The sequence below is a fragment of the Loxodonta africana genome, chromosome 6 (assembly GCF_030014295.1).
Source record: "Loxodonta africana isolate mLoxAfr1 chromosome 6, mLoxAfr1.hap2, whole genome shotgun sequence".
In the NCBI taxonomy this organism is placed as follows: domain Eukaryota; kingdom Metazoa; phylum Chordata; class Mammalia; order Proboscidea; family Elephantidae; genus Loxodonta; species Loxodonta africana.
Genome location: NC_087347.1, coordinates 46,867,992 through 46,880,970, shown reverse-complemented (window position 1 = coordinate 46,880,970; position 12,979 = coordinate 46,867,992). Strand labels below are relative to the sequence as shown.

Sequence of the window (12,979 nt, the reverse complement as noted above, 5' to 3'; positions counted from 1 at the left end):
CCTTGTTAATTTAGCATACCTTTTTTATATTTTCATATAAACTGCCTTTATAATGAATTCTTACAAAAAAAAAAGGAAAGGTTTTAATTTATCAAAGTAGAACCACCAAACTTCACTGCTTACCACCTTGCCAGAAATAACATAATTACCATAGTCTTGCCTAGACTAAAACTGATGTGCATATTCTTAAAATAACTCAAATTCCTATTTTTATTTTTTTTTTTTAATCAATGATAATTAGTCTGCTTTCCCCTGTACTGAGATAGATGACCAAAAAATTTTCAAAGGAGAATTAACACAAGATATCTAAGATGTAAAGTCCGATTCCGCTGGTTACAAACCCCCTGGGAGAGGGTGATATTACATATTTTCTGTAGGGGTTAAAAAACAGATGCCTTAAAGATGTCTATGTAATTCCAACACACACACACAGATACACACATTTCACTGCAGATCCTGAATATATAATGGTCAGTGGGTTTCTGCTGATGGAACATAAGGCTTCCAAAATTACTCAGAACATCAAATTATGCTCAGGACATTGAGGGGCGGATACCCTATGTTCTGTTTAATGTGTATGTTTCATTGCATATATTTTTTTAACCAAGTATGTCTTTATTTTAATAACAGGCTAAAAACACTTTAGAGAAGGGCTATTTTTCTACCTCAGCAAAACTACGGAGGGCATGCTAGATTGCTGGATGACCCCAAAGTCTAAGTTCATTCTATTTAAAAGATCTAAAACCCTTTAAAAACAAAAGTGGGGTGGGGGAAGGAAGCACAATCTTTTCTCTTTTGAAGTTATGAGTCTTTGCTACAAGCATTATGGTGCTCATCCTTGGCTAAAATTATTTAATGAGTTTTCTCTATCTTGTCCCAGGTTGACAATCTATTCCTAAATTTCTACGTATTTTATACATTTCAATACAGAAATGTCTATACTCTTTTCACGTGTACTTCTTTCAAAAAGTAAAATGTCTCTCCGCCACTGTTAATATGGTGACTACACCTGATCTGAACATTTCTTTTCATCTAAAAGGAAACGTTCCACATGTAGACAATCAAACTAACTGTTGTTGTAGACAATGTTCAGCTCTAAATGAGGCCCTGCCTAACAATCTTGATCACATTTGCTTCCCTATTTGAACACATCAATGTGTATTGCATAATGATTTTTCCCCCCTTGCAACAAGACAGTTACATTCTTGAAAGGGCTGCCTGGTAGCATGAAAAATTGATCTGCTACAAGGAAACCAGCTATAAGACAACTTCACAGACAGTTCTTCAACAAAAGTAAAGTCCTCTTTTAAAAATACACAAATTATTTTTGAAAAATAAGCAAAAGGATATTTCTAAAAGATACGCCCAATGTTTTAACATTTTCCCTAAGATCTAGAATTTTTTTTTTTTTAATTACAAAAATGCATAGGAAAGTAAAAAGTATCGAAAAGATTTCGGATGTTTAATGCCTCCTATCAGCAAATACACCATCTGGTATATATTCAAGCACTATTCATTCAGTTTAAATAAAGCTGTCTAAAAGTTCGTCTTTAAGCCAAACATTTAAAAAATGAAAATGCTTGTGTTAACAATGAATGAAGCACAATAATTTACTGCTGTTAAAGCGCAATTGGCCAGCACCTTTCAGTAGTCTGGGAGGAAAGCTGAATGCCTGGCCTCCTCCAGCAACAGGACTGGCATCACTTTCATTTTATCTTCTAGGCTGCATTAAGCATATCAGAACATTTTAGGTACTTAAGCTAATAGCAATTAAAAAAAAAAAGATCATCTGATTCTTATTTTTGTCATCCTTAATAATCTTTTATTTTTCTAAACTTCAAATAGATCTCTAAGTTTTAATCAAATGATTTTGCAAATATGAATTTCCCCACCATTAATCATCCTTTTTCAAAATCCTTATGGAGTGAATTACTAGCTGAGAGGGGACGCCAATTCTAGTAAGTGAATGTTACCCAGCAGGGATATAAAGCTGTCAACACCACCGTGCTCTTGCTTGCTCTCAACTCTCTCCCAGCCTTCATATGTTTTTTAAAGAGATATTAGTCTTTTTTTTTCCTTGAGGACCTTCTATAAAAGCTGACTGTCATACACATTTAAACACTTATATTTTATTACATATGTGCTTTAAAACACACAGCTTAAAAAAAAAGGGCAAAAACATCCTAGAAAGTGTTAGAAAGTCAAAGCAAAATTGATCTAGTTTCTAATAGAGTCTTCTCAAGCTAACCACATGGTAAACAATGCACTAACTTTTAAATCTGTTATTAAAACAATCTGGAGATCATGATAGTGTATCTACTACCTCTATTAGTTAAATCTGGATACTAAAATAATGTCCTCTCTTCATAAACACTTAGTTCTCATCAAAAAACATCAAACTCCCTTTCCCTAAAAAAGCAAAATAACAGCAACAAAATTTACTGTTTCAACCAATGCATTCAGAAACATTTATTCACCTCACTGCTTATCAAAATCAGGAAGATAAACTGCCATTGTTTTGGGGCAACCAATTTATTTAATGATATTTCCCAGTTTTAGAGGAAGAGCTTTTAAGAGGACCACTAAATATCAACAAATACATACTCCCAAATCTTGAGCTCTATATTTGGAATGTATTTTACTATAGCCATCTTTACAACATTGACAAGGCTATAATATACCTAAAAATGGTAATAAACAACACAGAGCTACAAACATATTTTTATAATTGTTCCTACTTGTTACATTGATTATACTGCTTCATAAAGAAAATTTAAAAGGATATAGGGTTATAGAAATAGAATTCACTTTATATCTATCCTATATTCTAAAAAAAGGTCTTTCAATTATGAAGTACCTCTAACTAGAAATATATTTTAAATACTTTTTTTTAATTTAGAAAGTGTATTTTTTAAGGCTTTGCTTTTCTCCAATCTATATACATGATTAAAAGTTACCAAAAAATGAAAATATTAAAGTCTTAATATACATTTGGAAATACGTAACTTATACATAAATGTAAATCCACAAAAGAATTACTATCATTCAATAAGAAAGCTTTGTACTATCAAAATTTTATATTCTAAGTTGTTGTGTTTTGAAGTTTTATAAATTAATTAAATCTCTTTCCAAACAACCTATTATGCTATTTAGAGTAAAACTTCTATTCAAAAAAAAAAATTAACTCATATAAATTATTTTATCCATTTTACTATTAAATGCTGTAAATGGTATATATTGAGACAAAATAACATCTTTATTTTCAGTTTGGGAGGCAGTTAATAAAACCTTTGATATCACTAAATTAAGGCTCAGAGAAAGTGACAATAGCAGTTTATTAAAACAAATCTATTATCCCTCGCCAACACTTAATAATTTCAGTTTATATCAAATTTACAATAAGTGATCAAGTGTAAATTATAATCCCAGAAAATGCGAAAAACAACCATTAATTTATCCTAAAGGTATTCCTGGTCAACAGAATAAGGCAGTTATGTCACACAGACCTATGCGACAGATCTACTGAATTCTATTTCTATCATCCTACATCCTTTTGTTTGAATTTTCTTTATGAAGCAATATAAGCAATACAGTAGGTATGGACAATTACAAAAATATGTGTAGATCTGTGTTTTTCCCCCCATATCACATACATCTATGTGATATGGGGGGAAAAATACTGTTTTAGTGAAGCACAGTTGTTAATATTACATCCTAAAATGTTTAGAAACTTTTTCTAACTTGGTGAATTTTATTAGGTCTTCAGAAAGAAACCCAAATTTCCAGTCCAAGCTTTTCCTCTGCACATAAGGCCACAGTGAGAACACATCTCCAATGATTGCTAAAATTTCCAACTGAACATTATCAGCACTTCCATACCATCTCGTGGTTGGGTCCACCATACTCATTACATGTTTTTCTTTCTTAAAAAATCCTAAAAGATTACCCAAAAAGTTTGAAACTACTATCATCTAGGTACAACACATTAATAAAGCCTACTTAGAAAAAGTAAGTCACAGAAGTATTCAGTTCCCTTTTTCTTCACTAAAGTATATTTTCAAGTCCCCAAAATTGAAGAGACACAAGCTACAATATATTGCTAATTTTTTTTTTAACTTTAGGAGGATGAGGATTTCTCAGGGAAGATGATTAATGCAAGCGACTAAGGCAAACCATCCTCAGTGTCTACCATGAAGAAATAGTAATTAGCAAAATATGTAAAAAGAAAAACATTCTAATTTATAACATGTATATTTTAACTCTTTAAAAAGGAGTGAACATCTAGAATTATGTATTTATTTAGAAATATACACTATAGGCACTTAGAACAGGGGGGGTGGGAGCTTATCACTAAGTTTTGCTAGGATTTTGTTTCATATCAGGCAGGCTAGTATAAAGTAATTATATTAACTAGACTACTGGTGAAAATATTAGGGAACAAATTTAAAAGTAAAAAAAAAAATTAAACCAGTGATTTCTCCCAAACACACAAAAAACTGCTTTCAATGTAGAATTGCGCGTTTTATATATAAATGACAACTAAGCAAATGCAAATAAACTCCAACATATTTTAATAATATTTAAATTTATCTTTCTTTAATTTATAAAATTACTTTTCCTAATCACTTTCAAAGGAAGTTGCTTAAGTTGTAAAAATTACAATAAGATTTTCTTCAAATAATATTGCATTCTTTGAGAGGGAAAAGGCATGTTTATTGGCTGTTACTTTTACCTGTTTGATATAAATGGTAACAAAGTTAAAAATGCATATTGCTTTAAACTTTATAAACAATTGTAGTATTAAATCCTCTGAGGACCTGACAGATTCATGGTTTTGCTTTTGTCTTTGTATTTCTCACTTGAAATGTAGCACAAAACATTCCCAATTACTACTCATTTATCTTGAAAGATTGTCTCAACTACAAAATAATACCAACATTCTTGTTCATGTACTGGTCTGAGCATTAATGACAATTCCATAAAAACGAGCGCACCTAAACTTCATCTCTCCAACAGATACTGTGAGGCAAGGCAAAAGAGTTAAATCACTAAAAAGCTCTCTAGGAAAATCTAGAAACAGTTAGCTGGCTGTGACATAAACCTGCCAACACCTCAGCACACAGTGGCAAAGTGCCCAAAAAATGCCACCCTCTGGGTAAACCACTTTCTCGTCTTAACTCGAGATGAAGCTACTAGTTGCAGATGAGAGACGACGGGGGCATTATTTGGCAACCTGGAATTCACTTCCTGTAATCCTACACCGCGACAGTGCCTAATCAACCTGAACCCTGACACCCGGGCCATTATCACCGGGGCCGCGGGCTGCGCGCGCCTCCCTGCTCCGGGCTGTTACCTCCCACGGCCTTGGCCACGGCGCCGTTGGGCCTCCCGCGGGCTCCCATGGGGCTGCCGTTCTGCTCCAGCCGGGCCACCTTCACCGGGGGAGGCCCCTTGACGTCGGGGCTGCCGCTTCGCCGGTCGGGGCTGTCCCGCAGACACGGGCTCTCGCTCCGCCGCTCCATGCTGCTCCGACTTGGAGACAAAGTTCCCACCGGCAGGTCGCAATAAAACGCGCAGGGACCTAGGGAGGGGGCGGGGGGGCAAGGAAGGGGGAGGGAAAAAAAGAGGGAAAACCGCTCACACACGTGATAGACGTTCAGGCCAGTGGCAGGGCGCTGCACCACAGCCACACAAATTTCCTCCCACGATGCCCACCGGACCTGAGCCGGGCAGCGGGTCCCAACCTTACCCTGGGCGGCCCGAAAGGAGCTGGCCCTCGGTGGTGCGACCCCGCGCGCGCCCAGGGACGCCCAGAAGTGGCCCATTTATGAGGACGGGGTTGGCATAAACCGCTCCCGAGTGAGACATTCTCGCCGTCTGGGGATCAGGGTTGAGGAAGAAGAGAACTTTAGAAAAAGGCAGCTCCCCCACTCGGGGACGGAGTGGGGGGAGTACACAAGTCCACAGAAACCGAATTGACCAAAGGATGAACATGGGGCGAACGGCGCGGCAGGAACCAAAGGCTAGGCTATCTCCGCTCTTTACCTTTACGGAGCAAGTCCTGAGACACACACACACACTTTGCACAAAATCAGTCCTAATTCCAAGTTAATAAGCATTCCAAAACACTTTTAGCTATTTATCAGAATAATCTCCAGAAAAACCTCCATCACAAGAGCGGGGGCTACAATCGTTATTATTTTGGAACGTTCTTATCTTCATCTGATCCTGAGTGTGTGTGCGTGTGTGTTTTTAAGCTCTTCAGCATAAAACACAAAACCAAAGCGCTTTTAAATTCTTGGGTACAGAAGCAGCCTTCATCAACCTCAATTTTAAAATCGCTCCAAAAAGTTTCCCTCTGGGTCGCTTGGCTTGCAGCGCTCTCCTCGCCGAACCCACAGGGTCTTGGGGAGGGCGGGGGGGACACCTGATGAAACGGCGCTCGCGTCGCCGTGACATCCCCGAGAAGCAGGAACCCGGCACAACAAAGTGCACTCGGGATCCTCGCCCGCGCTCCCGCCCCGGGAGCAGCGGCATCGCCACTGGCCAAGACGACAAGGTGGGGTGGCAGAGGGCAGGTGAGAGGAGGGATGCGGAGATGCAGAGACGCAGCGGGCGCGCTGTCGGCTAGGACTGCGCCGCGCCATTCCCGGCTGCTTGGCCGGAGAGGGCAAAGCCGCAGGAAAGGGATTTGGGCGGTCGGGGGCTTCCCAGCACTCCAGAGCGAGGCGCGAGCCCTGGCCGCGCATACTTACTGCTCACGGTCTGTCTGTAACTTGGCTGGCTGGGGCTCTGTCCATGGAGCAAAAGTAGAGAATCCAGGGTGGAAAGTTTCTGGTGCTTTGACTTGCAGTGTTCCCCTAGTCTTCCTTTCTCTTTACTTCTTCCCCTTTCCTCTCCCCCAGGTCCTAACGTTTAAGGTCCTGGGTCAGGGTGTCTTCTTCTTGTGCGGAGATGGTTGTTATGATGATGATGGGGAGGGAGGGGGAGGAGGAGGAAAGGGAAAGGAGGGCTCCTCCAAAGGGGCGCCCGAGCGAGCGGGGGAGGGGACGGCGGAGGAGGGGGGAGAGAGAAGGAGGCTGAAGACCGCCTTGTCACACCTTCGGGAAGGAGATCGGTTCTGGAGAGAAAGGGCTGAGAACCGGGAAGCGGCGGCGGCTGGCCGGGAGTGCGGGTTCGTAGGGCCGCTAGCTCCGGAGGAGGAGCGGCCGGAGCCGCCGGGCCGGTGCCACCGAGAACCGGGAAGGCGCCAGGACCGGGACCACGCGCGGGAGAGAGCGCGGCGGGCGCCGGAGCTGTCACCCCTAGCCTCTCCCCTCTCGGCCGCCGCCGCCAGCAGCCAGAGCCGGACTCACTGACAAGCCGCAGAGAGAGACGCACTGAGAGGGAGATGATTATTAGTTGCGTTGAGTCATCAGGCAAAGTGAGTCCTTTTGGGTTGTCCTCGGTTTCCGATTTCTCCCCCTCCCCCTTTCCGTCCCCAGATCTAGCGCCTTGGAAATAATAATTTGGGGTGGGGGTAGGGGAAGTCTTTGGGTTATTTCGGGATGGGGGTGGGGGGGAACAGATCTAATCCCAAGCCAGACTGGTCCTCCGCAATCAAGGAGGGGAGTGGGGGTAGGGGAGGAGGGCTGGGGAGGTTGCGGGGGGAAGGGAGCCCCGCCTGGCAGGAAATTAAACATCAATCAATCAATCGCTGTGAAAGCGGCGACCCAACAGCGGCTGGGCTGCAGAGCAGGCAGAGGGACAAGCAAGGGGCGGGTGAGAGGGAGGAGGAGGAGGGAGGAGGAGGAAGGAGAGAGTCGGCGGTGGGAGCAGGGTGGCGAGGACCGTGCACGCCAGGCGGCTGAGGACCGATGGCAGAGGACGGAATGCAGCGCGAGACAGTGGCCGCGGCCGGCGGGCGGGTGTGCCCGGGCGCCAGGCCCGGGGTCTGGTCCTCCTCCTCACGGCGGGTCCAGGGCGCGGCCGCCTCTCCCAGCCCGTAGGCGCGCTTGTCCCGGCGCGGAGGTGGCAGCGACAAGGCAGGCACTGGGTGCCGAGTCTCCCGGCAGACCCACGCGCAGGCGGTGGCCGCGGCTGCCTCGGCTCCCGGCTCTGCTAACTGCGCCGAGTACTTTCGACTTTGGAGATAGGAGGGCGATCGCCTCCCCCACCCACCGCCTCCGCCCACCCCCCAACGCCTCCGCCCCTCGAAGCAACTTTTCCCGGTGCCTGCAGCTCCCCCTCGGCGCGGAGCCGGCCGTCCGGGCCCGCCGAGCAGCCGCGCTCCGCGCCGCCGGCTACGGAGGGAAGGCCGCTTTTCCCTCACAGCGGGCACAGCCGCGGGTCCGGAACAATAGCCGGGGTGTCCCGAGCGGCGGGAGCTTGAGCACTGCCCTTCCCGCTGCGGGTGGCACCGGAGAGGGGGCTGCGTGGGGGGAGCAGGGCGAGGGGCATCCCTGGATTGCGTCCCTGAAGCGCTCGCAGCGCCGGAGACATCGCGAGCGGAACAGCCTGGGCCGCTTGGAGCTCGTGGCGCGGTGGCAGCGATGACAGTAGGGTTGCCTGTCCTTGGGCTGCGGGGCTGGGGCTCCGGAGACCCCAAGTGACTCGGGCCTGGACTGCGGGCGCTGACAGAACTGTGCGGTGAGGACCCGGCCTCCCCGCCCCGGGGGAGGCCGCGCGGGGGCGTCCCCGGTGGATCCTGCACAGGGGTCACAGAGCCACAAACTTTTGCCGACTCGCGCGGCCGCGGCCGCCGCCGCCGCCGCCCGCAGCTGGGCTCCGGCCGCGGCGCTCATTTAAGGTGGCGCAGGCCCTAGCCGAGCAGGCTGTGCTCTGGCCGCGCTTTTGTCCCTGCGGTCCCGCTTAGCCGCCGGGCCTCCTTAAGGAGCTGCTGCACGTGGGCAAGAGCCGCAGTCCCTGCGAGACGCCTAGGGCGCCGGCGGACACTCGCCGCTGGAACCCGGGGCGGGAAGATGTGGGCCGGTCCCGTCGACCTTCAGGCCGACGAAGTCCACTCAGCTGGCGGCGCCTCCCAGCTCTCCCGCACACCTAGGTGCTCTTCCCTAATATCCAGGACCCCGAGGATTCCCCCCTCTATCTAGTAGCCCTAGCCGCCAGTCCCCCTTAAGAAGCATTGACTGTACGGCGGCGCCAGAGGGCCAAACTAAGTTCGGTTTCGGGAAACGCGCTCCGGGGGGCAATTCTGGAAATTCCGGCCCAGAACTGGGACAGCGGGAAGCCACGTTCACTGAGCGTGCCAGAGATCGGGTCGAGAACCCACTCGCCGCACCTACCCGATGGACTGCTGGCGCGCAGTCATCTCAAAAGCAGGGGCCGGAGAGGCCGGGGAGCCTCTGGATGAGAAAGGGTCCCAGAAGCGAAACCTGCCCCCGGCCTGTCTTGGCGCCCAGATCCGGGTGTACCCCGCACTCAGGCACCGCCCACCAAGTTCCAAAGGAGCCGAAGGCCGCCGGGGAGGCAGCAAGAGCCCTGCCGACAAAGGGAGCGAGCAAGATAGGAAACCTTCGGGGAGCCACCCTGGGGATTTAGGCAGCGCTTCACTTTCCCTATTTTTCTTTCCCAAATGCTATTTTTCCCCCAAACAAATGGGTTAGAGGAAATGCACAATTCGAAGTCGCTGAGGGCAAAGAGCCTCAAATAAATCAACCCGTGGTGGTAGCTAAAAGGTTTTTGGCTGCAAAGAAACAAACTGTAAGTTCGATCGACAAACTTTTTTTATCCGTAATATCACGTCGAAGTAAGAAGGGGGGTGGTGGCAAAAACCAACTGCCACTGTCCAACTTTGAGCCCATTTTCAAAATGGTGAAAGACACATTTCTTATTAATTCCTTGAGAACGATAATGCTGTCTCTTTCCTTACCTTGGTGGTGAACTGCGGAATCCTCCTCCGGATCCGTGTCCAGGAACTTAGAAGGATTTGTGATATTAGGACTTCAGTACTTCTGGAAAAAAATGGAAGTGGTTTAGCCAGAATCTTTCCTGTCTGATTCGTCACTATTATTATATCTGATGATGCGGATGGTTGGAGCGATTCAATCCTAAGCCATTAATGAGCTATTTTATGAACACCACTGTCTGAAGGTCTTCATTTACATTTTGGGAAGATCACTTTGCTAACCTCACAGGCTTGTGTCAACAGCAGGATTACAAGACTTCAGTTACACTCTTATAAACAACACAGCCGTGTTGTTAATCGGTTAATATTTCATAAATTTAAATATTTTATTATATTTTGAGGGAACTATTGACTCTAAATTATTAAATCCCTGAGAAGGACGATTTAAATAAAGTAAACAATTAAGTACAATTAATTTTTTTTAAGTGTACATTGTGATTAAGTTTGTTTTCAGATTCTGCACTTTTAAATTCATTGATTTTTTTTTCTCTTTATTGGAACTTCCTCCTATCTGTTTTTTTTATAGTGAACAAATTCATTTGGGTTAAAGAAAGTCTCTAATTATTTAAAAGTGCATTTAACATAGAGGAAGATGTAAAACAATTATTATCAGAAATATAGTTTGAGGGTTTGTAGAGTTACACTTAGCAACGCAGATTACAAATTTCTTTCAGTTTAAAAAAGGAGAATCCTAGGAAGTTTTGTGATGTATGCCCAGCTGAGTTTTTTTCCTTGGGTTTTATCCCTAATAAAGGCCTTTTCTGTTTCAAATTACATACGCTTTTTAGAGCACAATATTTGTATTGACCTTATTTCTATTGAAGTAAGCTATTTCCAGTATGTTTAATTTTGACAAGAAGGGATATTTAACATTTTTTAATCTTTCACTAGGATTGTCTACTTTTTAAGACAGTAAATAAATAATTATGATGATTCAAAATTTTTGTTTGGCTTCGCTTTATGTTCCTAAGTTGTTTATTCCCATTTTTGAAACAAAATCACACTCAAGAAAAGAATTGGTTTTAATTACTTTTGTCTTTTTTTAATACATATATATATTGATCCAAAACGCATTTTGTGCATTACGGCTGTCCTTTGTCCCGGTGCTCGAAAGCATAAAGTTCACATTTGGGAGACATTTTTATCCCTCAGCTTGCTTCTCACTGACATTTTAATCCGGAACTGCTCCGACTTTTTCTCCTTCCCCCACCCCCAATTTTTTTCTTATGTCACTTAGTCAAAGGTCGCCTGTCTTTCAGAAACACGGAGATTTGTTATTTTAAAAATCAACGGATCTTCATATACTGGGCTTAAATGCGCATGTTTTTTCTTATTTCCACGTCTCCCCCATTTCTCTCTCCTCAGCAGGCCTCCTTTCTCTCAGGGCCTGCACATTCAGTGACAACACTTCTGATTTTTCTTAAGACCGATGCTCTGCTGTGCGGGCTCCCGCTGCGGACGGCCTAGGCCCAACTGCTCGGGCGTAGGGTGCGGGGTGTCGGGAGCGGGAGCCCCGCACCCTGCCGGCCACCTGGACCTCTTAAGGCCCAGCAATCCTTCCCTAGGCCCCCGGCTTTCAAGCCGGGTCATCCAAGCAAAGGGGCTCTCCCGGCCGTGCGCTGCCTCTCAGAGAACACCGGAAAGTTGTGCGGCGTCTTGCCTCCAAACTCAGACGCACAGGGAAAACCGTGGGAATTGCCACCGTCAAATGCCTTAGACGGCTCTTGGGAACAGACGCAGGCCTGCCTCTACCCCCCCCGCCCCGGGCTTGCCCTGTGGGGGGCGGGAGGAGGGCAGGAGGGAAGTGTTCCTCTCAAATGAAGCCCATATCAGCTCTGGAGCCAATTTTCGCGGCGGACTGTCGGTGGAGAGAGTAGACGGCCTACATGTTCGCGGGCGGCTTAACTGCACCGGGCTTGGATTGGAAATTGGCTGTGCCAAGGGGCTAAGGACCCAGGGCCAGGACCCGCGCAGAAAAAACAGGTTGACTGTGGGGCGCGAGCCCTGGAGGAGTCTGGGGACCGACCGAGCGCGCCGGGGGCGGGGGGGGGCAGGGTTAGGGCGGGGAGGGCCACTTACTTCGTTATGGGTCCGCCTTCCTCCTTGGCATCAGAGCGGGGCAACCCTAACCCGCGCCCGGCAAAGATCAATTGCCCCTTCTGACCCCGCGGCTCCTGGGCCTGGGCTGGAGCCAAGCGGCCAGGAAGCCCTCGGGACGCCGCAGGTCCGGGCGGTGGAGGACCTGCTACCGTCCTCGAACTAGCCAGCCTCTTTGGCCTAGACGGAGAGATGTGTCCCAGTGAGACAACTGATTGGAAAAGAACGGTGGGCAACTAGTCCACGTTAGGTGGTGAACCAAGCACCCAGGAAGCGGGTGCGTCGGGGCTTAGCGGAAGGGACACTGCAAAGGCCCGGAGGACGGGATGGGAGGCAAGAAAGGCAGCCCAGGAGCTGCCTCCAGAGGAGAGGGAGCTTTCTGCACCCGGGTCCCAGATGTAGGGGGTGGGAGACGGCGTCGGGGGTGGGCCTTGCCTGCCCTGGGGAAGGAAAGCTAGCGGAGCAAGGCGGGCCGTTGGGTGGAGGTCTAGGTGTGCATTAGCTGAGGCCCGGGTTAGGAGGCCCCAGACAGCAAAGGGTCTGCAGGCTCCGAGCACTCCCCAAGCGACACACAGCAACGTCCCCGGGACTCCCGAGGTCCCTTCATTCTTTTACAGAGTCAAGAGCTTAGAAGCCTGATCTCTTTCTGCGGCAGCAGCGAGAGAATGACTGCGTTGCTAATCTAGCTTATTTATAGGAATCGACTTTAAACGACGGTATAACAAAGCAAAGGGGGAGAGAAAACGAAACCCCAAAGTGGCCGCCGCTCCCTCCCGCCCCCACCCCGACGCGGCGGGGTTGGGAGCCGGGAATCTCTCTCCCGCCCGGCTGAGTCTCCTTTCTGGAAACACAGAGCCGGGCGGAAGGGTTCGGTCCTATCTGTAATCTCCCGGCCAAAAGGCGGTGGTGACAAGTCCACGGCCTCGACTCATCTTTACGGCCTTGTCACCTCCGAGCGCAGGTCACTGCCCGGGCCCC

The 12,979-nt window shown here is 47.2% G+C and overlaps 1 protein-coding gene across 1 annotated transcript in view; it reads right to left on the bottom strand.

The window, feature by feature from the left end:
* The window catches only part of SATB2 (SATB homeobox 2), a 195,123-nt gene extending 189,548 nt beyond the window's left edge, over positions 1–5,575 (bottom strand). Inside the window, exon 1 of the mRNA XM_023542575.2 lies at positions 5,354–5,575. Within this exon, the coding sequence (XP_023398343.1) occupies positions 5,354–5,522 (169 nt within the window). The 5' untranslated portion in view covers positions 5,523–5,575. The remainder of the gene's footprint in view (positions 1–5,353) is intronic.
* Between the last annotated feature and the right edge of the window lie 7,404 nt (positions 5,576–12,979).